The sequence below is a fragment of the Gopherus evgoodei genome, unplaced genomic scaffold (genome assembly GCF_007399415.2).
Source record: "Gopherus evgoodei ecotype Sinaloan lineage unplaced genomic scaffold, rGopEvg1_v1.p scaffold_51_arrow_ctg1, whole genome shotgun sequence".
Lineage (NCBI taxonomy): Eukaryota > Metazoa > Chordata > Testudines > Testudinidae > Gopherus > Gopherus evgoodei.
The window spans coordinates 1,456,896-1,478,886 of record NW_022060072.1 but is presented as its reverse complement, the minus strand read 5'-3'; the positions used below and the strand labels follow the sequence as shown (position 1 = coordinate 1,478,886).

Below are 21,991 nucleotides of genomic sequence, written 5' to 3'. Positions count from 1 at the left end.
GCACAGGGCCCCCTGGCGCCACCCTGGCTGGGCCCAGGAAGGGCGGGGGGGGGCTGGACGTAGGTCCCAGTGGGGGAGGAGGCCTGGGTGTCACCGGCGGGTGGGTGGGAGCCCGGGTTTGTATCAGACACAAACAGCTCCCAGCACCAAGAGCCGACTCTGTGAGTGCCCCCAGGGGGAGGGTCTGTGAGAACCCCAGAAACCCCCCACAGCGGCTGGTCCTAGCCCAGCCCAGCCCAGGGGAGACAGCCTGCGGGTCGGGAGTGAGGGGCACTGGCAGAGCTGGGGGGGCTGCGGGTTGGGAGTGAGGGGCACCGGCAGGGCTGGGGGGGCTGCGGATCCGGAGTGAGGGGCACCGGCACAGGTGGGGGGCTGCGGGTCAGGAGTGAGGGTCACCGGCACAGCTGAGGGGGCTGCGGGTCGGGAGTGAGGGGCACTGGCAGGGCTGGGGGGGACAGGGCTGGGCTAGCAGGGACTGCGGGTTGGCACGGTAGAGCTGGGGGGGCTGCGGGTTGGGAGTGAGGGGCACCGGCAGGGCTGGGGGGGCCAGGCCTGGGCTAGCAGGGGCTGCAGGTCGGGAGTGAGGGGCACCGGCAGGGCTGGGGGGGCAGGGCTGGGCTAGCAGGGGCTGCGGGTCGGGAGTGAGGGGCACCGGCAGGGCTGGGGGGGCCAGGCCTGGGCTAGCAGGGGCTGCAGGTCGGGAGTGAGGGGCACCGGCAGGGCTGGGGGGGCAGGGCTGGGCTAGCAGGGGCTGCGGGTCGGGAGTGAGGGGCACTGGCAGGGCTGGGGGGGGCAGGGCTGGGCTAGCAGGGGCTGCAGGTCGGGAGTGAGGGGCACCGGCAGAGCTGGGGGGGGCAGGGCTGAGCTGGCAGGGGCTGCGGGTCGGGAGTGAGGGGCACCGGCAGAGCTGGGGGGGCTGCGGGTTGGGAGTGAGGGGCACCGGCAGGGCTGGGGGGGCTGCGGATCGGGAGTGAGGGGCACCGGCACAGCTGAGGGGGCTGCGGGTCGGGAGTGAGGGGCACTGGCAGGGCTGGGGGGGCTGCGGGTCGGGAGTGAGGGGCACCGGCAGGGCTGGGGGGGCAGGGCTGGGCTAGGAGGGGCTGCGGGTCGGGAGTGAGGGGCACCGGCAGGGCTGGGGGGGCAGGGGCTGCGGGTCGGGAGTGAGGGGCACTGGCAGGGCTGGGGGGGGCAGGGCTGGGCTAGCGGGGCTGCAGGTCGGGAGTGAGGGGCACCGGCAGGGCTGGGTGGGGGGCATGGGGGGAGCCGGTGTGTACGTGACTCTGGGGGACGCGCTATCAGGTCCCAGCCCCACCCCACCCCCACCCTTATCACCCCAGCCAGGCTCTGGCCCTTCCCAGCCCCGGGGCCCCCCCAGCCGGCAGCTGGGGCCTGGGACCTCGTGGCCTGGCTTCCCCTCCCCCTGCGCTGCCCTGAGGGGACAGAGACCCCCCCACCAATTCCAGGTGCCCTCCCCACCCAATCGCCCCCAGTCCCCTCCAGCCCCTTTCTGCCCTCCTGACCCTCCCCCCACATATCTCAGCTCCTCCACCAGCTCGCCCAGGGCCGGGGAGGGGCTCTGTCCCCTGGCCATGGGGCCAGCCCCCCCGCTGCCCCTTAGTGCCCCCGGCAGCCCGGCGCCAGGCAGTCAAATCAATACGGCCCCAGCAGCCTTTGCACCCGGGCCGCTGGGACAGACACGTGGTAACCGCCCCCCCTGCCCCCTAGTCCTGCCAGTGCCCCTCACTCCAGACCCGCAGCCCCCCCAGCCCTGCCGGTGCCCCTCACTCCAGACCTGCAGCCCCCCCAGCCCTGCCGGTGCCCCTCACTCCCAACCCGCAGCCCCTCCAGCCCTGCCAGTGCCCCTCACTCCAGACCCGCAGCCCCCCCAGCCCTGCCGGTGCCCCTCACTCCCGACCTGCAGCCCCCCCCAGCCCTGCCGGTGCCCCTCACTCCCAACCCGCAGCCCCTCCAGCCCTGCCAGTGCCCCTCACTCCAGACCCGCAGCCCCCCCAGCCCTGCCGGTGCCCCTCACTCCAGACCCGCAGCCCCCCCAGCCCTGCCGGTGCCCCTCACTCATAACCCGCAGCCACCCCAGCCCTGCCAGTGCCCCTCACTCCAGACCTGCAGCCCCCCCGCCCTGCTGGTGCCCCTCACTCCCGACCTGCAGCCCCCCCAGCCCTGCCAGTGCCCCTCACTCCAGACCCGCAGCCCCTGCCAGCCCAGCCCTGCCCCCTCACCAGCTCGGCCGGTGCCCCTCACTCCTGACCTGCAGCCCCTGCTGTTCGGGGGGGGGCAGATAAAGGGGAACCCTCCTGGCTCCTCACTGACCAGCCCCTGGGGCCGTCTCTCTCCCCAGGACACGAGGAGGCTGCGATGGAGACGCTGAGATCCCTGCTCCGGCGTGCGGTAGGGCCGGGCTTCGAATCATCCCCAGGGGGCTGGAAGAGACCCCAACAGTCCACGCTCCCCGGCGCCCCCCACTCCCACACCGCAGCCCCCTGCCAGCCCAGTCCTGGGCCCTCCAATGCTGCCGGTGCCCCTCACTCCCGACCCGCAGCCCCTGCCAGCCCAGCCCTGCCTCCCCCACTCCTGACCCGCAGCCCCTGCCCCCCCTAGCCCTACCGGTGCCCCTCACTCCCGACCTGCAGCCCCTGCCAGCCCAGCCCTGCCCCCCCAGCTCTGCCGGTGCCCCTCACTCCCGACCTGCAGCCCCTGCTAGCCCAGCCCTGCCCCCCAGCCCTACCGGTGCCCCTCACTCCCGACCTGCAGCCCCTGCCAGCCCAGCCCTGCCACTGCCCTCACTCCTGACCCGCAGCCCCTGTCCCCCCAGTCCTGCCGGTGCCCCTCACTCCCGACCTGCAGCCCCTGCTAGTCCAGCTCTGCCCCCGGTGCCCCTCACTCCCGATCTGCAGCCCCTGCTAGTCCAGCTCTGCCCCCCCCAGCCCTGCTGGTGCCCCTCACTCCCAACCCGCAGCCCCTGCTAGCCCAGCCCTGCCCCCCCCCAGTTCTGTGGGTGCCCCTCACTCCCAACCCGCAGCGCCGCCTGCCGTGACCCCCATCTCCCCCACAGGGCGGTGAGCGGCCCAGCCGACACTCCTACACCATCTACAGGAACGTGGAGGGGCCGGGCGGGGAGGGGACCGGGGGCCTGGAGCTGAAGGTAGTCGAGCGGGAGGAGCAGACGCTGGCCGGGGACATGGCCGCCCTGGTGGTCCCCGGCCCGCAGGACCGGACCAAAGCCTTGACCTACGTGGTGCTCAGCGCCCTGCTCATCTTCACTGTGGGTAAGCCCCGCCCCTTGGCCAGAGAGCTCCGCCCCCTGGCCCAAGAGCTCCACCCCTTGGCCTGATAGCTCCACCCCCTGGCCCGACAGACCCACCCTCTGACCAGAGCTCCGCCCCCCTGGACAGATAGCCACGCCCCTGGCTCAGAGCTCCGCCCTCTGGACTGAAAACCCCACCCCCTGGGCTCCCAGCCCTGCCTCCCGGACTAAGAGCCCCCCCCTGCCCCCCGTGCCCGTGCCCCCCGTGCCCACGTCCTCGTCTCCCCCGGGCAGCGTTCCTGCTGGGCTACGTGGCCCTGCGCGGCAGCTGCCCATCGTGCGCGGGGCTGCGGGGCGACCTGCTGGCCATGGCGAGCGACGAGGGGGCGGCCGAGGAGTCGCCGGGACCGGGGCCCCCCCTCTACTGGGCCGACCTGAAGGAAATGTTCCAGAAATACCTGCGGGAGGAGAGCATCGAGAGCACCATCCGGTGAGCCCCCCAGAGAGCCCTCTGGCCCCATAGAGCCTCCCCAGAGCCCCCTGAAACCCCTGGCCCCTGAGCGCCACCCCCCCAAGAGTCCCCCTGACAGTCTCCAGCCCTCCATCCCCCCAAGACCCCCCCAGAGAGCCCCTCAGAGCTCCCCATAGCCCCCCAGAGATCCCCCTCCCCACGGGGACTCCCTGCTACCACAGATCCTCCCACAGGGACTCCCCACCCCACAGGGATCCCCATGTGCCCCATCAAGAAGCCTGCCCCACAGATTCCCCCTCCAACCCCCAGAGTCACCCCTCACCCCCACTCAGAACAGGGCCTCCCTTCTCTGAGCTACCCCACAGAGACCCCAAATCCCCCTCTGCCATCCCTCCTCAGAACCCCCCCTTCTAAAACACGGGGGACCCCCCATCCCCAATTTGCCCAGCATGGCTAGAGCGGTCGAGATTCGGGGTGGGTCATATGCCCCCAGCTGCCGCCTGACCCCTCCCCTCTTCTGTCGTCCCCCCCCCAGGTGGGTAAGCGAGGGCCCCCACTGCCCCGGCTCGCCCCGCATGGACGCCCTGACCCACAAGGTGCTGGAGAGTTTCGCGTCCTACAGGCTGGACCAGGCCTGGACCGATACCCACTACGTGGGGCTGCAGCGTCCGGACAGGTCTGACCGGGGGGGACATGGGGAGGGCGAGGAGGGGGGACCCATGGGGGAGGGGGGAAGAGGTGCTCAGCGGCAAATGGGGGGGCCGGGCTGGCTGGGCTCTGATGCCCCCCCCTCGCCCCCAGGATGAACCCCAACTTCCTGCATCAGCTGGACCCGCAAGGGGGGGTCCTGGAGAAACTACCCCTGGAGGACCCCGAGATGTACTGCCCCTACAGCGCCCCCGGCAACGCCACGGTAACGCCCCCTGGCAACGCCTCGCCTCCCCAGGGTCCTGCCCCTACAATGCCCCCGGCAATGCCACGGTAACGCCCCCTGGCAATGCCTCGCCTCCCCCGGGTCCTGCCCCTACAGCGCCCCCGGCAACGCCACGGTAACGCCCCCTGGCAACGCCTCGCCTCCCCCGGGTCCTGCCCCTACAACGCCCCCGGCAACGCCACGGTAACGCCCCCTGGCAATGCCTCGCCTCCCCCAGGTCCTGCCCCTACAACACCCCCGGCAACGCCACGGTAACGCCCCCTGGCAATGCCTCGCCTCCCCCGGGTCCTGCCCCTACAGCATCCCCGGCAACGCCACGGTAACGCCCCCTGGCAATGCCTCGCCTCCCCCGGGTCCTGCCCCTACAGCGCCCCTGGAAATGCCAGGGTAACGGCCCCCAATGCCCCGCCTCCCCCAGGTCCTGCCTCAAGAGCGCCCCCGGCAACAGCATGGTAACGCCCCCCGGCTACACCCTGTCTCCCCTGGGTCCTGCCCCTACAGTGCCCCCGACAATGCCACAGTAATGCTCCCCATTAACGCTCTGCTTCCCCCAGGTCCTGCCCCTACAGCGCCCCCGGCAACGCCACTGTAACACCCCTGGCAACGCCTCGCCTACCCTGGGTCCTGCCCCAAAAGCGTCCCCGGCAACGCCACGGTAACGCCCCCCGGCAATGCCACGGTAAAGCCCTCCGGCAGCACCACAGTAACACCACCGGCCTACCCCTGGCCTCCCCTGGGTCCTGCCCCTACAGTGCCCCCAGCAACGCCATGGTAACGCCCACCAGCAACCCCCTGCCTCTCCCGGGTCCTGCCCCTCCAGCACCCCCGGTAATGCCATGGTAACGCCCCCCAGCAACGCCCTGCCTCCCCCGGTCCTGCCCCTTTAGCGTCCCAGCAACGCCACGGTAACGTCCCCGGCAACCCCCCGCCTCCCCCGGGTCCCGCCCCTACAGCGACCCTGGCAACGCCACAGTAATGCCCCCTGACAACACTACGGTAAAGCCCCTGGTAACCCCCCTGCCTCCTCCAGGTCCTGCCCCTACAGTGCCAGAGGCAACACCACGGTAACGCACCACGGCAATGCCATGGTAATATCCCCGGCAACACCCTGCCTCCCCCGGGTCCTACCCTACAGCGCCCCCGGCAACACCACAGTAATGCCCCCCGGCAACCCCCCGCCTCCCCCGGGTCCTGCCTCTACAGCGCCCCTGGCAATGCCATGGTAACGCCTCCACCCTGCTGCTCCCATCCTGCCCCCATCCCCGCTCCCCAGCCCTCTTCCTGACCCTGGCGGTGCTGGTTTTGGGTGGGTGCCCACCCCCACCCACGCTCTCCCCCATCTGTCTCCCCAGGGGGGGCTGGTCTATGCCAACTATGGGCGCCAGGAGGATTTTGACGCCCTGGGACAGAAGGGAGTGAACCCCCAGGGCCACCTCGTCATCGTCAGGGTGGGAGAGATCAGCTATGCAGAGAAGGTGAGCCCGGACGCCTGGGTTCTCTCCCCGGCTCTGGGAGGGGAGTGGGGGCTGGTGGGTTAGAGCAGGGGGGGCTGGGAGCCCGGACTCCTGGGTTCTCTCCTTTCCTCCAGGTGGCGAACGCAGACACGGCCCAGGCCCGGGGAGTGCTGATCTACCCTGACCCCTGGGACATCCCCCAGGATCCGAGGAAAGCCGGCCTGTCCCAGAACCGGGCAGTTTATGGACACGTGAGTGCCGGCGCGGGGAGGAGGATGAGGGGGGGTCTGCATGGGACGTGGTGGATGAGGGGATGGGGGGCAGCTTGCCCTGGGACATCGATCCCCATTAAGCTAACGGAGCGACTGATTCAGGCCCTGATTAATAACAAATTGAAGGGGTGTTTGCGCTACAGAGATCTCTTCATGCTAACGAGCTCTCTCTCTAATGAGACAACCGGGCCGCCGTTAACGGGCATCAGACTCCCGCCCGCGTCCAAATTGGTCCTGCCCTGGTGAGCTCGAACTTTAACCTGGGCTTCCACCAAACGAAAGGCCTTCAAAACTGGCTAGCTGATAGATCTCCGGACGTACCTGGAGCAGGTTGCGCTCTGCAGCGGGGGCAGCGTCGGTTCCTGGGGGGGCTTCTTCCCGGTCTCTCTCCACGACCTGCAAGCAGATGAGTCGAGCTCGCTTGGGCAGGGAGCAGGAGGGGCAGGTCCGGCCTCCGTCCCTCACCTGCTGTCTGCCCCCACCACAGGTTCACATGGGGACCGGTGACCCCTACACCCCTGGCTTCCCCTCCTTCAACCACACCCAGTTCCCCCCAATCCAGTCCTCGGGGCTGCCCCGCATCCCCGTCCACCCCATCAGCGCCAGCACGGCTGCCCGCCTCCTCAGGTAAATGGGGGGCCAGGACTCCTGGGTTCTCTCCCCGGCTCTGGGACAGGAGTGGGGGCTGGTGGGTCAGAGCAGGGGGGGCTGGGAGCCAGGACTCCTGGGTTCTCTCCCAGGCTCTGGGAGGGGAGTGGGGGCTGGAGGGTCAGAGCAGGGGGGGCTGGGAGCCAGGACTCCTGGGTTCTCTCCCCGGCTCTGGGACAGGAGTGGGGGCTGGTGGGTCAGAGCAGGGGGGCTGGGAGCCAGGACTCCTGGGTTCTCTCCCCGGCTCTGGGACAGGAGTGGGGGCTGGTGGTTAGAGCAGGGGGGGCTGGGAGCCAGGACTCCTGGGTTCTCTCCTCGGCTCTGGGAGAGGAGTGGGAGCTGGGGGGTCAGAGCAGGGGAGCTGGGAGCCCGGACTCCTGGGTTCTCTCCCCGGCTCTGGGAGGGGAGTGGGGGCTGGTGGGTCAGAGCAGGGGGGCTGGGAGCCAGGACTCCTGGGTTCTCTCCCTGGCTCTGGGAGGGGAGTGGGGGCTGGTGGGTCAGAGCAGGGGGGGCTGGGAGCCAGGACTCCTGGGTTCTCTTCCCAGCTCAGGGAGGGCAGTGGGGGCTGGTGGTTAGAGCAGGGGGGCAGGGAGCCAGGGGCTCCTGGGTTCTCTCCCCAGCCCTGTGACCCCCTCTTCTCCCCCCCCTCCAGTAAGCTGACAGGGCTGGCCGCCCCTCGGGACTGGAAGGGCCGCCTGGCCGACGTCCCGTATCGCCTTGGGCCCGGGGACCCAGGCGTCCGGGTGCACCTGCAGGTGAACAACGTCAAGACTCCTACCATGATCAGTAACGTCTTCGGCTGCATCGAGGGGCGATTTGAACCCGGTGAGGCCGGGGGAGGGGTCGGGATGGGATGGGGTCTCTGTGGGGTGAGGTGAAGAGTGGGGGGGGAGAATTGATGGGGGGGCAGGAAGGGGTGGGGCTGGGGTGTTAGGTGTGTGGGTTTTAGTGGGGTGGGCGCCTGGGAATGGGGGGGCACAGAGAGGTGGAGGGATGTGGTGGGGACAGTGGGGCAGAGAAAGAGGTGGAGGGCTGGGCCTGGAGGAGCTGTGTGGGGACTGGGGGGAGAGGTGTATGGGATGGGGGGCTGGGGCTGTCGAGGGGGAGTCTCCTTTCCCCCTAATCTTGGCTCCTGCCCCACCCCCACAGATCACTACGTGATCATCGGGGCTCAGCGGGACGCTCTGGGCCCGGGGGCGGCCGGCTCGGGCGTGGGCACGGCCCTGCTCCTCGAGTTAGCCCGGACCTTCTCCGCCATGGTGCGCAACGGTAAGGGGGCAGGGCTGGCACCAGGTGGGGCAGGGGGCGGGGCTAGATGAAGGGGGCAGTGCTGGCACCAGGTGGGGCAGGGGGCGGGGCTAGATGAAGGGGGAGGGGCTGGCACCAGGTGGGCGGGGCCTCCCCTCATTGGAAGACTCCTCCCCTGTCATACCCCCAGTGGCCATCAGGTGGGGACCTCGCTCCTGCCAAGAGCTGAGAGGGGAATATTCATCAGCCTGTCAAAAAAGATGGCCGCCTTAAAGGGGTGAGATTAAAGTTCCCCGGGGACCTCAGGACTCCTTGGTTCTCAGGATGGGGGGGGCACATGTCCCCCCACTTCAGTCCATTTCTCTCCCCAGGCTTCCAGCTCCGCCGCACCCTGCTCTTCGCTAGCTGGGACGCAGAAGACTTCGGCCGGGTGGGCTCCACCGAATGGCTAGAGGTAACCCGGACGCCTGGGTCCCCGCTGCAGGGCTGGGGGGGGGGGTGTTTCTACCTACAGGGGCCCACCAGTCTCATTCCCTCCTGCAGCCAAGAACTCCAGGAGGGGAGTGGGGGCTGGGAGCCAGGACTCCTGGGTTCTCTCCCCGGCTCTGGGAGGGGAGTGGGGCCTGGTGGGTTACAGCAGGGGGGCTGGGAGCCCGGACTCCTGGGTTCTCTCCCCGGCTCTGGGAGGGGAGTGGGGGCTGGTGGTCAGAGCAGGGGGGGCTGGGAGCCAGGACTCCTGGGTTCTCTCCCCAGCTCTGGGAGGGGAGTGGGGGCTGGTGGTTAGAGCAGGGGGGCTGGGAGCCAGGACTTCTGGGTTCTCTCCCCGGCTCTGGGAGGGGAGTGGGGGCTGGTGGGTTAGAGCAGGGGGGGCTGGGAGCCAGGACTCCTGGGTTCTCTCCCTGGCCATCAGGAGGCTGTGGGCTCCCCTTGGTGGCAAGATGGGGGAATAGCAGCTACCATCACTGAGATAGGCGACTACTTACTTTGGACCCCCCGAACTTACGCCCTCCCCCAAAACCTTCCCTCCTGACCAGGGCTATCTCAGCATGCTGCACCTCAAAGCCGTGGCCTACATCAGTCTGGACAATGCTGTGCTAGGTACGTGACTGGGGGCCCGGACTCCTGGGTTCTCCCACGGCGTTGGGAGGGGAGTGGGGGCTGGTGGGTCAGAGCAGGGGGGGCTGGGAGCCAGGACTCCTGGGTTCTCTCCCCAGTGCTGGGAGGGGAGTGGGGGCTGGTGGTTAGAGCAGGGGGGCTGGGAGCCAGGACTCCTGGGTTCTCTCCCCAGCTCTGGGAGGGGAGTGGGGCTGTTGGGTTAGAGGAGGCAGTGTCTGCCCCAGTTTCCCCCTCTCTATTATAAACCTAACTCTATCAAGGTCTGTGGGAGGGGGTGACTCCAAGCTTGGGGCTTAGCCCCAGGGGATAGGGGAGGGGCACGTCAGCCCCTCCCCACTCACTGGGGGTGGGAATTAAGGTTCCACCACTGGACCCCCCTGCCACCCTGATGGGTTTCTCTCCCCTCCGCTGAACCTCAGGAGATGACAAATTCTACGCCAAAACCAGCCCCTTGCTGACCAGCCTCATCGAGAACGTCCTCAAACAGGTGAGGGGCAGCCCCGGATGCCTGGGTTCTCTCCCCGGCTGTAGGAGGGGAGTGGGGGCTGCTGGTTAGAGCACGGGGGGCTGGAAGCCAGGACTCCTGGGTTCTCTCCCCGGCTCTGGGAGGGGAGTGGGGGCTGGTGGGTTAGAGCAGTGGGGGCTGGGAGCCAGGACTCCTGGGTTCTCTCCCCAGCTCTGGGAGGAGAGTGGGGGCTGGTGGGTTAGAGCAGGGGGGTTGGGAGCCAGGACTCCTGGGTTCTCTCCCCGGCGCTGGGAGGGGAGTGGGGGCTGGTGGGTCAGAGCAGGGGGGCTGGGAGCCAGGACTCCTGGGTTCTCTCCCCGGCTCTGGGAGGGGAGTGGGGGCTGGTGGGTCAGAGCAGGGGGGCTGGGAGCCAGGACTCCTGGGTTCTCTCCCCGGCTCTGGGAGGGGAGTGGGGGCTGGTGGGTTAGAGCAGGGGGGCTGGGAGCCAGGACTCCTGGGTTCTCTCCCTGGCTCTGGGAGGGGAGTGAGGGCTGGTGGGTCAGAGCAGGGGGGGCTGGGAGCCAGGACTCCTGGGTTCTCTCCCTGGCTCTGGGAGGGGAGTGGGGGCTGGTGGTTAGAGCAGGGGGGCTGGGAGCCAGGACTCCTGGGTTCTCTCCCCGGCTCTGGGAGGGGAGTGGGGGCTGGTGGTTAGAGCAGGGCTCAGAGGTCATCAGGCCATATTGGCCCGTCTGAGGGTGGAAGGTCGGGGGTTAGAGTTCGAAGGTCACCTCTGTCTCCTCCCCCCCGGCAGGTCGACAGCCCGAACCGCAGTGGCCAGACCCTCTATGAGCAGGTGACGTTCCCAGATCGGCGCTGGGCCAGCGAGGTGTAAGTGGGGCGCGACCTGCGGGGCAACAGAGACCCTTCACCTCCGACCCTTTGACCCCTGCCCTTCAGTGCTGAGCTTACCCAATGGCAGCCTATCACCTTTGACCCCTGACCTTTCAGTGGTGACCCTTCCCAGTGGTGACACTTCACCTCTGACCTTAAATATTCTCTACCTTTGCTGACCCCTCACCTTTGACTCTGGTCCCGCCCCCTTTTCACACTGGCCCCACCCACGAGGCAGGGCTGCCCCGCTGCCTCTGCCCCCCCCGTAACAGCGCAGGGCTCCCCCCACTGGTCTCTCCGGGGATTGGCTCAGCCGGGCTCCGGGGCGCCCCCTGGGCGTGGGAGAGAAAGCCCCGAATATCAGGTCCTCCGGTCACCCCACCTGGGCCTGCCCCACACTGCTCCCCGGGAGCCATCCGCCTTCCCTGCTGGGCCGCTCCTTGGAGCTGGGCTGCTGCCCGGCTGGCCCCTAACGAACCTCCCCCTCATTAGCGGGTTTCCCCAGCCGCCCTGGCTGCTTCTGCCCCACGCCAGCCCCATCTCGGCGTAGCCCTCGCCAAGCGTGACCCTTAACCTCTGACCCTCCTGCTTTTCCCCTCGACCCTAACCACCACTGAACCTTAACCTCTGACCCTGTAATCTGGCCAGGGCTACCTCGCCCCTGCTGACCCCTAATCCCCCCCACCAACCCTGACCCACTCTGATCCCCCCACCAGACCCATACAAATCTCCTGCCTGCCCCAAATCCTGCTGCCGCCCCCCAAAATCCTGAGTTGTTTGGGGCCGGGTGTCCCTGATCTCAGAGTCCCCGGGGAAGGTTTTTGGGGAGCAGCCCTGGGTGGGACAATGGGGGAACCCCCAACCTCAGCACCCCCCCTTCTCCCTGAGTCTGATCCTGCCTCCTCCCGCCCCCAGGATCGGCCCCTCTCCATGGACAGCAGCGCTACCTCTTCACCGCTTCGCGGGGGTCCCGGCCGTGGAGTTCTCTTCGTTGAGGTGAGAGACCTGGCAAGGTGCCCCCCAGATGGGTCAGTGCCCCTCACTCCTGACCTGCAGCCCCTGCCCCCCCCAGCTCTGCCGGTGCCCCTCACTCCTGACCCGCAGCCCCTGCTAGCCCAGCCCTGCACCCCACAGCCCTGCCAGTGCCCCTCACTCCTGACCCGCAACCCCTGTCCCCCCTAGCTCTGCGGGTTGCCACTCACTCCCGACCTGCAAGCCCCGTATTAGCCCAGTCCTGCCCCCCTCCAGCCCTGCCGGTGCCCCTCACTCCTGACCCGCAGCCCCTGTCCCCCCTAGCTCTGCGGGTGCCCCTCACTCCTGACCTGCAGCCCCTGTCCCCCCCAGCTCTGCCGATGCCCCTCACTCCTGACCTGCAGCCCCTGTCCCCCCCAGCTCTGCCAGTGCCCCTCACTCCCAACCCGCAGCTCCTGCCCCCCCCAGCCCTGCCGGTGCCCCTCACTCCCGACCCACAGCTCCTGCCGGGGCCCCTCACTCCCTGTTTTTCCCGTCCCCGCAGGACGCCCGCCCCTACCCGTTCCTGCACACCCAGGACGACACCTACGAGAACCTGAACGGGCTGCTCTTCGGGCGGCTGCCGGCCGTGGCCAAGTCGGTGGCCGAGGTCGTGGGGCAGCTGCTGATCCGCCTGAGTCACGACCACCTGCTGCCGCTGGACTTCGGCGCCTACGGAGACGTCCTGCTGCAGCGGATCGCAGAGTTCAACCCCTACAGCAGCGAGCTCAAGGTAGGGGACTGGGGGGGATCCAGCCCCACAACCGCCCCCAGGGGGATCTGGGGCTACACTGATCGCCCCGGCTCTGGGAGGGGAACGGGGGCTGGTGGGTCAGAGCAGGGGGGGCTGGGAGCCAGGACTCCTGGGTTCTCTCCCCGGCTCTGGGAGGGCAGTGGGGGCTGGTGGGTCAGAGCAGGGGGGGCTGGGAGCCAGGACTCCTGGGTTCTCTCCCCGGCTCTGGGAGGGGAGTGGGGGCTGGCGGGTCAGAGCAGGGGGGCTGGGAGCCAGGACTCCTGGGTTCTCTCCCCGGCTCTGGGAGGGCAGTGGGGGCTGGTGGGTCAGAGCGGTGGGGGCTGGGAGCCAGGACTCCTGGGTTCTCTCCCTGGCTCTGGGAGGGGAGTGGGGGCTGGAGGGTCAGAGCAGGGGGGGCTGGGAGCCAGGACTCCTGGGTTCTCTCCCCGGCTCTGGGAGGGGAGTAGGGGCTGGTGGGTCAGAGCAGGGGGGCTGGGAGTCAGGACTCCTGGGTTTTCTCCCCAGCTCTGGGAGGGGAGTGGGGGCTGGTGCTTAGAGCGGGGGGGGGCTGGGAGCCAGGACTCCTTGGTTCTCTCCCCGGCTCTGGGAGGGGAGTGGGGGCTGGGGGTCAGAGCAGGGGGGCTGGGAGCCAGGACTCCTGGGTTCTCTCCCCGGCTCTGGGAGGGGAGTGGGGGCTGGTGGGTCAGAGCAGGGGGGGCTGGGAGCCAGGACTCCTGGGTTCTCTCCCCGGCTCTGGGAGGGGAGTGGGGGCTGGTGGGTCAGAGCAGGGGGGCTGGGAGCCAGGACTCCTGGGTTCTGTCCCCGGCTCTGGGAGGGGAGTGGGGGCTGGAGGGTCAGAGCAGGGGGGGCTGGGAGCCAGGACTCCTGGGTTCTCTCCCCGGCTCTGGGAGGGAGTGGGGGCTGGTGGGTCAGAGCAGGGGGGGCTGGGAGCCAGGACTCCTGGGTTCTCTCCCCGGCTCTGGGAGGGGAGTGGGGGCTGGTGGGTCAGAGCAGGGGGGGCTCGGAGCCAGGACTCCTGGGTTCTCTCCCCGGCTCTGGGAGGGGAGTGGGGGCTGGTGGGTCAGAGCAGGGGGGGCTGGGAGCCAGGACTCCTGGGTTCTCTCCCGGCTCTGGGAGGAGAGTGGGGGCACATATCCAGAAGCGTGGAAGCTGGGGGGGCTGGAAGGCCCCATGGAGGGCTGGGGCTGGTTGTGTCTCTCCCCCCATTGATCCCCGTCACACCCCCCTGCACACAGAGCCGCGGCCTGACCCTGCAGTGGATGTACTCGGCCCGGGGCGACTACACGCGGGCGGCCGAGAAGCTGCGCCAGGACATCTACAGCTCGGAGGAAAAGAACGAACGACTCAACCGCATGCACAACGTCCGCATCATGAGGGTGAGCCTGGGGGGGGGTCTGCATCGTCCCACAGCTGCCCACCCCACTGCCTGCTGGGAACTGGGAGCATGCGCGTTTCAGCTGTGCAGACGCATGCAGCTACCTGCCGCATGCATTGGAGCATGCATCAGTCCAGGTCGGTGCATGCATCAGGCCGGGGCCACGTGGGTGCATGCATCAGGCCGGTCCCACGTCAGTGCATGTATCAGGCTGGGGCCACGTGGGTGCATGCATCGGGCCGGGACCGGGCTGGTGCATGCATCGGGCCGGTCTGTCAGCCCATGCATCGGACCGGGGCCACGTCAGCGCATGCATCGGGCCGGGGCCGGGTCGGCGCATGCATCGGGCTGGTCCCACGTCGGCGCATACGTCGGGCCGGTCTGTCAGCGCATGCATCGGGCCACGGCCACATGGGCGCATGCATAGGCCGGAGCTACGTGGGTGCATGCATCGGCCCGGGGCCACGTCAGCGCATGCATCGGCCCGGGGCCACGTCAGCGGATGCATCAGGCCAGTCCCACATCAGCACATGCATCGGGCCGGTCCCACGTGGGCGCATGCATCGGGCTGGGGCCACGTCAGCGGATGCATCAGGCCAGTCCCACATCAGCACATGCATCGGGCTGGTCCCACGTGGGCACATGCATCGGCCCGGGGCCACGTCAGCGCATGCATCAGGCCAGTCACACATCAGCACATGCATCAGGCCGGGCCCGGGTCAGCACATGCATCGGGCCAGAGCCACGTCGGCGCATGCCTGCCTGTTGCCTGGAGCCTGCGTCCCCTGCTGCATTTGTGGGGGTCAGACTCTGCTAAGCACCCCCCTTTCTTCCCCTCAGGTGGAGTTCTACTTCCTGTCCCCCTACGTGGCGGCCCCGGAGACCCCCTTCCGGCACGTCCTGCTCGGGCGGGGGCCCCACACGCTGCGGGCGCTGCTGGAGCACCTGCGTCTGCTGCGGGAGGCGCCCGGGCGCTTCGACGAGGGGCAGTTCCGGCGCCAGCTGGCCCTGGCCACCTGGACACTGCAGGGGGCGGCCAACGCCCTCAGCGGGGAGGTCTGGGACATCGACATCAACTTCTGAGCCCCCTGTTCCCCCCCGGGTGCCCCAGACGGCTTCCCTGTCCCCCCTGGGTCCCGCCCGCTCCGATCCCCCCCATTCGCCCTGTGCGGCCTCCCAGCCGAGCCACCTCCCTGCAGGGCCTCACCCCACTGAACCCCCAAATATCCCCCCCGTGCAGCCCTCCCCCCAAATCTCCGCACCCCACTTCCTTGTCTACACCTCCCCCCCGAGGACCCTGTATTTCTCCTACACCCCCAGATCTGCATGCAAGGGGCACCCCTTTCCCTGCCCCCCCAGCCCGCTGCCCCCCCCATTAATTTATCAGTGGCAGCGCCCACTATAAATGATTTCGTTTATTGCTAGGCGATAGATTTAACCCTTTGTCGGAAGCACCAGCTTCTATAGCCCCCCACCCCGTCCCTGTGACCAATGGACACGCAGCATCCCTGGGAACCAAACAGAGGCTGGCTCCCCAACATGGTCCCACCCCAGCACCCCCCAAAAAATCCATCACCAGCTGCAACCTCGGGCACCAGGACGCCTGGGTTCTCTCCCCAGCTCTAGGAGGGGAGTGGGGACTGGTGGGTTAGAGCAGGGGGGTGGGAGCCAGGACTCCTGGGTTCTCTCCCCGGCTCTGGGAGGGGAGTGGGGGCTGGTGGTCAGAGCAGGGGGATGGGAGCCAGGACTCCTGGGTTCCTTCTCTACCCAGTCTATCTCTGTGCCTTATTTCCCCCTGCCCTAATGTGGGGGGATCCCCTCAGGCCAGGGCCAGCTGGGCAGGTCCCCCCACCCCCCGAGCCTGGAAGCTCAATAAAAATGGATGCTGCAGCTGCCTGTGTCTATTTCCAGGGGCCCCCAGCCCCTGAAACACTCCCCCAGCCCCCAGGTTTCCTGGGTATGGGGGGGCGGGGAAGGGGGCAGGAGCCTGTCCCCTCTGGTATCAGCCCCCACGTGCAGAGCTCACTGGGGCACCTCCCTCCCTTTGAGCCCCCCCCCCCCACCGTCCCGCAGTTCGGGGCCACTTCGGGCTTCTTTCAAAACTGTATTTTTGCACCAACAACATAAAATTCTCCAGGCAAAAACATTTCAAGTATCTGCCCCCCCGCACCCCGCCCTGGCAGATTGCGGGGGAGGCAGGATTCAAGTATCACGCTGGGGGGCTGGGTGCTCAGGTGCATTGGAAGATTTCGGGGGGGATGACGGGGGCTAAACCCCTTTACTGCCCCCGCCGAATTCCCAAGGGGGTCAGAGGTCAAAGCAGCATGACCCCCCCCCCCAAACAGCAGGTATCTCTGGGCAGGGGTCCCTGAGGAGGAGCCTAAGTGCAGTCCCCGCCCACAGGGGGAGGGGCTTAAGACTGTCTGGCTTCTGCCCGCCCCCAAGGGGAGGGGCATAATAGATTGACACCCCCTCACTTCGTCCTATGAAAAGGGTGGAGCTGGAAGGGCCCCGCCCCCGGCCTGAACTGGATGCACCCAGGAGGGGCGGGGCATGAGTCCTGGCTCCCCTCAGGCCCCTCCCAAGGGGGAGGGGCCTAAATGCTTGGCCACGCCCTCTTCACAGAGCAGGCCTGAGTCTTTATGCCCGCCCTGCCCCAGGATGGGAGGGACTATGGGGGGGTCCTTCCCAACAGGGCGGGGCTTAGAGGACCCTACCCCAGGGGGAGGAGCAACAGCACGGGCGGGGCTTGTGCTCCTGGGACGGCCCCCGCCCCATGGCCCATCGCCCTCCGGGGCCCCTCAGCTGTGCCCGGCCTCGCTGAGGGGCACGTGCCAGACGGGGGTGCAAGATCCAGTCCATCCTGGTGCTCCAGCCGCCGTGACGCGCCTCGTTCACCCGCTTGCTGAAGTCCTCGAGCGCCTCCGGCTCGGCCGCGTCGAGCGCCAGCGTCTCGCACGGGCAGGCGACGGCGCCGAAGGGCTGGCAGCCCCGAGCTCAGCGCCAGCTGAGAACAGGCTGAGCACCACGTTGGCGTCGTGCCGGATGGCCAGGTGGCCCGCCTAGCACATCTCCTGGAACCTGCCGGGGCGCGGCGTGGGGTCAGGACGCCAAGGGGTGCCCTCCCCGTGCTGGGAGGGTGGGTTAGAGATGGGGGGGCTGAGAGCCCGGACTCCTGGGTTCTCTCCCCGGCCCTGGGAGGGGAGTGGGGGCTGGTGGGTTAGAACAAGGGGTGCTGGGAGCCAGGACTCCTGGGTTCTCTCCCCAGCTCTGGGAGGGGAGTGGGGGCTGGTGGTTAGAGCAGGGGCAGCTGGGAGCCCGGACTCCTGGGTTCTCTCCCCGGCTCTGGGAGGGGAGCAGGAGGGGACCTCACCTCTCGAACTCCTGCAGCCCTTTGCGGATGACGAGGAGGAAATCCGGGCTGAGGACGAAGGGAACCCGCTCCCACTTGTAGCCAAATTTCTTCTTGTGGTCCAGGAAGTGGCCGAAGTTGATGTGGAAGAGCTGGGAGAAGGGGTAGGAGTGAGGGGTCAAACCGTGAACAGAATACAGGGACTGGCTGGCTCAGGGGGGCAGGGGCCTGTCCCCTCTAGGGGGCGCCGGCTCGCACCGGCCCCAGGGCAGGGACTGGCTGGCTCAGGGGGGCAGGGAATGGGGCAGGGGCCTGTCCCCTCTAGGGGGCACTGGCTCCCACCGGCCCCAGGGCAGGGACTGGCTGGCTCCGGGGGGGCGGGGAATGGGGATCTCAGCTGCCCGTTGTCCTTCGCCATGATGTTGCATATTTTCCCAGAGCCCAGCATTTTCTTTAAAAGCAAAAAAAAAAAAACTTTTACAAATCACGCACTGTGATTTATCTGAGAGGAAACCGCACAGAATCTGGGAGCTGTAAATAAACCAGCATGACATGATACAACAGGGTCTAAATATTTAGCAAATGACAGAAGGTGGGGGGGGTGGATTCAGACCTTGCCTGGGAATTTACTTCAAGAGCCAGAGACCAAATACTTTAGCCATGAGGATTTCCCTGGCTTTAAGCGTAACGCATCGGTTCTGCACACTCACACATCTGTGACCCCGACAGTGAATTTTGGGATGGGATACAGGATCCCTTGAAGTCACAACGCCGGCCTAAATTTTGCTCTTCCGTGGCTTTGGTCGATTAGGAAATTTTCATCACTTTTCTTCAGAAGTGTCGTGGATAAGACATTAACTTGCAAGTCAGGATGCCTGGATCCTATTTCTGCTTTGCCGCCAGCTCTCATCCAAGCTATGTGCCTCAGTTTCCCCTCTATTTAGACTGTAAGTTTTTTGGGACGGGGCTCTTTCTATGAATGCGTACAGTGTCTGAAAGAACAGAGGGCACTCTGCCTGAGTCTGCAGAGAGCCTGAAGCGCTGTCATTCTCCATGCTATGTCGGGTCTAAAATTCAGCGATTTTCAGTGCTGCTGTGGCATGTTCCAGAGAGGATCATTTTAGCAGGTGGAATGAGGGTGACAGTAGGTGGAAGTGGGACCCCGAGGGACTTGAAATTGGGAGCTGCTGTGGTGGGGAGAAAAATGCAGAGGGAAGAACAGAAGAGAGACAGCGGGGGAAGGAGAGAAGCAGAGAAAAGAGGGATGGGGGAAAGAAAGGATGCAAAGGAGAGAGAGCAGTGACCTAAAATGGGAACACAATTCCCCACCAAATCCTACAATAAAGTACCAGAACAAGCAATCCCCGGCAGTTTAGGCACTTGATCGCTCTGACCCATCCACGGGAGATCACTGTGTGAATCCTAAATTTAGACCTTGGACCCTAATTTATCATGGAATCTGGCCCTCTGCCCCAAATTGAGGCTGACATCCCTTGATCCAGATACCTGAGGCCCCCTTTTATGCATCCGATAGTGTGACTGAGAATCAGACTCATGAAGAATCTGTGGCCACGGGAGTTAAAGCCAAACTAATTCAAATACGAAATAAAGCACATTTGCAACAGGGTGGGCGATTAACGGCCTCATGAATTGTGACCACTGCTCACTTAAAACCCAATACCTACACCAATATTCACAGGCCACAAGGCCATTGGCAACAGAAATCTAACCTACCCAGAGCTGTTGGGGATGTAGCGGGATAATCTACTGTGTGGCTTCACCTTTTCTGCTCAGGAATCTGATCTCACTTCCGGTTTTCTGCTTTTGAAAACTTTCAGGAAAAACGCCTGTATGTTGTTTTGGTTTTTTTGTTTTGGTTTTTTTACAGCTGCTGCATGATGTAGCTGCTAGGACTGATGCCTGGCATGACAACAATACCAGCATTGTGCGGCAGCTAGGCCGAGCGCCTGAGAGAAGGCAGCTGGGTTTCTGTACCTGCAGCGGTGGATGAGCGAGGGCAGTGAGCATGAAGAGGAGAGACAGGATGGTGCCACTTTTGAGCAGCGGGGATTAACGTTGGCTCGTTTTGAATGCCCGGAAGGAGTGGTGTCTGGCGTTTGCAACGGAGGGGTGTAATTGGGTTCTTTTGTGCTGCCCCCAGGCTCTTGCGGTATGACTGTGGGCAAGCCATTTCCTTCTCTGCCCTTCTGTCTAGTCAAGACTGTGAGCTCATGCGGAAAAATGCCTGGCATAACGGTAGGCCCTCACCTTGGATGGCGGAAGCACCCGGCATGAAGGGGGCCCTGATTTCGAACAGGGGATCTCTGTCAGAGGCTCTGTGCAGCGCCTGGCACAACAGGGCCCTCGATTCTGGCTGGGCTGTCTGATTGCTACGCTCATGCTAAATCATAACAATACAATAAACACCTACTCCACCGAGCTGGTGAGATGTAAAGAATTGTTGACAGTCCGAGATCAAGTGTCATGCCTTTAGACTCAGGAACGTTCTCCTCAAAGAACGGGTTCGATTCTCATTGCTTGAGACATTTAAAATTAAGCAAAATGCCGAGAAAATCACACCATCAAAATTGACCTTGTGCCAGCCAAGAGGAGATCTACCAAAATGGAGCTTTTCCATCTCTGGGCCCAGTTCAAAGCTGATATAAATTGGGGTCACTCCTCTGCAGTTTACAACCTTCTATGATTGGGTGAGAGAACCCAGCAGCTCCTGGAGTTTGATGATATCTGATGTTAGGGCAGAAGAATCTCCCGTCGTGTAGAGCAGGGCTCAGAAGGCCACTGTTTGGTTTTATCTTGTTCTTTCTCTGGGATGTTTCAGCAAAGCAGTGGTAAATCTTGGATTTTTGCTGGTCTGCTTCTTTATTGGGTCCTCTGATCCTTCCTCTTCCTCTTCCCTTTTCATACACTTTTTACCTCACGTAGGCTAATTTATCCCTGATTGCCTTGGCTTGATGTTGGACCTTTCCCCTCCTCAAAATTTACCCATGCCATAATGCGCCCAGAAAACTGCCACTCCATGAGCTTGGCAGGTGGTGAGTTATCATGGCTACTGCTGACTAGAAGGATTGGGCCAAAAGAAATCTGATGAGGTTCAACAAGGACAAGTGCAGAATCCTGCACTTAGGACAGAAGAATCCCTGGCACCGCTACAGGCTGGGGACCGACTGGCTAAGCAGTTCTGCAGAAAAGGACCTGAGGATTACAGTGGACGAGAAGCTGGATATGAGTCAGCAGTGTGCCCTTGTTGCCAAGAAGGCTAATGGCATATTGGGCTGCATTAGTAGGAACATTGCCAGCAGATTGAGGGAAGTGACTATTCCCCTCTATTTGGCACTAGTGAGGCCACATCTGGAGTACTGCATCCAGTTTTGGTCCCCCCCACTACAGAAGGGATGTGGACAAATTGGAGAGTCCAGTGGAGGGCAATGAAAATGATTAGGGGGCTGGGGCACGTGGCTTATGACCAGAGGCTGAGGGAACTGGGGTTATTTAGTCTGCAGAAGAGAAGAGTGAGGGGGGATTTGATAGCTGCTTTCAACTACCTGAAGGGGGTTTCAGAGAGGAAGGAGCTCGGCTGATCTCAGTGGTGGCAGATGACAGAACAAGGAGCAATGGTCTCAAATTGCAGTGGGGCAGGTCTAGGTTGGATATTAGGAAAAACTTTTTCACTAGGAGGGTGGTGAAGCACTGGAATGGGAGGTGGTGGAATCTCCATCCTAAGCCCTCGTCCAGACTAACCCGCGGCATCGGCGGGTTAAAATCGATTGCTCGGGGATCGATATATCGCGTCTAGTCTGGACACGGTGTATCAATCCCCGAGCGCGCTTACATCGATTCCGGAACTCCATCAATCCGAACGGAGTTCCGGAATCGACACGGAGAGCCGCGGACATCGATGCAGCGCCGTCCAGACTGGTGAGTACCTCGATTTTAGAAATTCGACTTCAGCTACGTTATTCTCGTAGCTGAAGTTGCGTATCTAAAATCGATTTTAATCCCTAGTCTGGACGTGGCCTTAGAGGTTTTTAAAGCCCAGCTTGACAAAGCCCTGGCTGGGATGATTTAGTTGGGGTTGGTCCTGCTTTGAGCAGGGGGCTGGACTAGATACCTCCTGAGGTCTCTTCCAACCCTAGTCTTCTATGTTTGTATGACTAGCTAAGAAATGACTCCATGTGCTAGACACTAGAAAATATAAATATGATCCCTGCCCCAGTGTGCTGACAGTCTAAGTCTAGGACAACAGGCGAAAGACAGACACAAGGAAACAATGCCATAATGTTGGCCAGCATGATGGGCAGTGGTCTTTTATCAAATGATCTCTAGTTGGACATCAATTTACACTAGCTGGGTATCTGCTCCTATGGATTTATCATCGTCTTGGCGGGCTAGAGTTAAACATCATTCGGTTCTTCAATATTTTTCTGCCTTAAATCGAAGAGGCCCAGTATCAAATTCATCTACAAAACAATCCAAGCAATCAAAGCTTTGTTGTATTAGGAACCTAGCTGTGTCCAGATTTAAAGAATCACATCTTCTACATCCTGGGAACGATTGTAGATTCCCTACATTCTGTTTCCCAGGCCCCTGCAACTCCCCTTGCTCCTATCAAATATCTGTAGATGATCACGTCATGTCTAAGTTATTACTTAGTCAAGCTACTCTGATTGGTATGGGTGGGTGTGGAAAACCAATGTTGTGACGCAACATTAAAAACAATGGAGTTAAAGACACCATAA

At 64.5% G+C, this 21,991-nt stretch overlaps 1 protein-coding gene across 1 annotated transcript; it reads left to right on the top strand.

The window, feature by feature from the left end:
• Positions 1-105: 105 nt before the first annotated feature.
• Positions 106-15,549, top strand: TFR2 (transferrin receptor 2). The gene is made up of 19 exons (XM_030547002.1): positions 106-161; positions 2,357-2,406; positions 3,071-3,284; positions 3,557-3,752; positions 4,270-4,410; positions 4,536-4,647; positions 6,021-6,143; positions 6,257-6,373; positions 6,882-7,021; positions 7,695-7,867; positions 8,192-8,311; positions 8,662-8,744; positions 9,325-9,388; positions 9,826-9,893; positions 10,663-10,739; positions 11,658-11,735; positions 12,255-12,486; positions 13,743-13,883; positions 14,723-15,549. Exons 2-19 carry the CDS (start codon positions 2,374-2,376, stop codon positions 14,963-14,965), a joined length of 2,355 nt encoding a protein of 784 aa, XP_030402862.1. The 5' UTR covers positions 106-161; positions 2,357-2,373; the 3' UTR covers positions 14,966-15,549.
• The last annotated feature ends 6,442 nt before the right edge of the window (positions 15,550-21,991 follow it).

Coding starts and splice junctions, on each gene's coding strand:
- TFR2 (XM_030547002.1), top strand. CDS start 2,374: ATGGAGACGCTGAGATCCCTGCTCCGGCGTGCG. Junction 7,868..8,191: donor CGAGGGGCGATTTGAACCCG/GTGAGGCCGGGG, acceptor CCACCCCCACAG/ATCACTACGTGATCATCGGG. Junction 12,487..13,742: donor CCTACAGCAGCGAGCTCAAG/GTAGGGGACTGG, acceptor CCCTGCACACAG/AGCCGCGGCCTGACCCTGCA.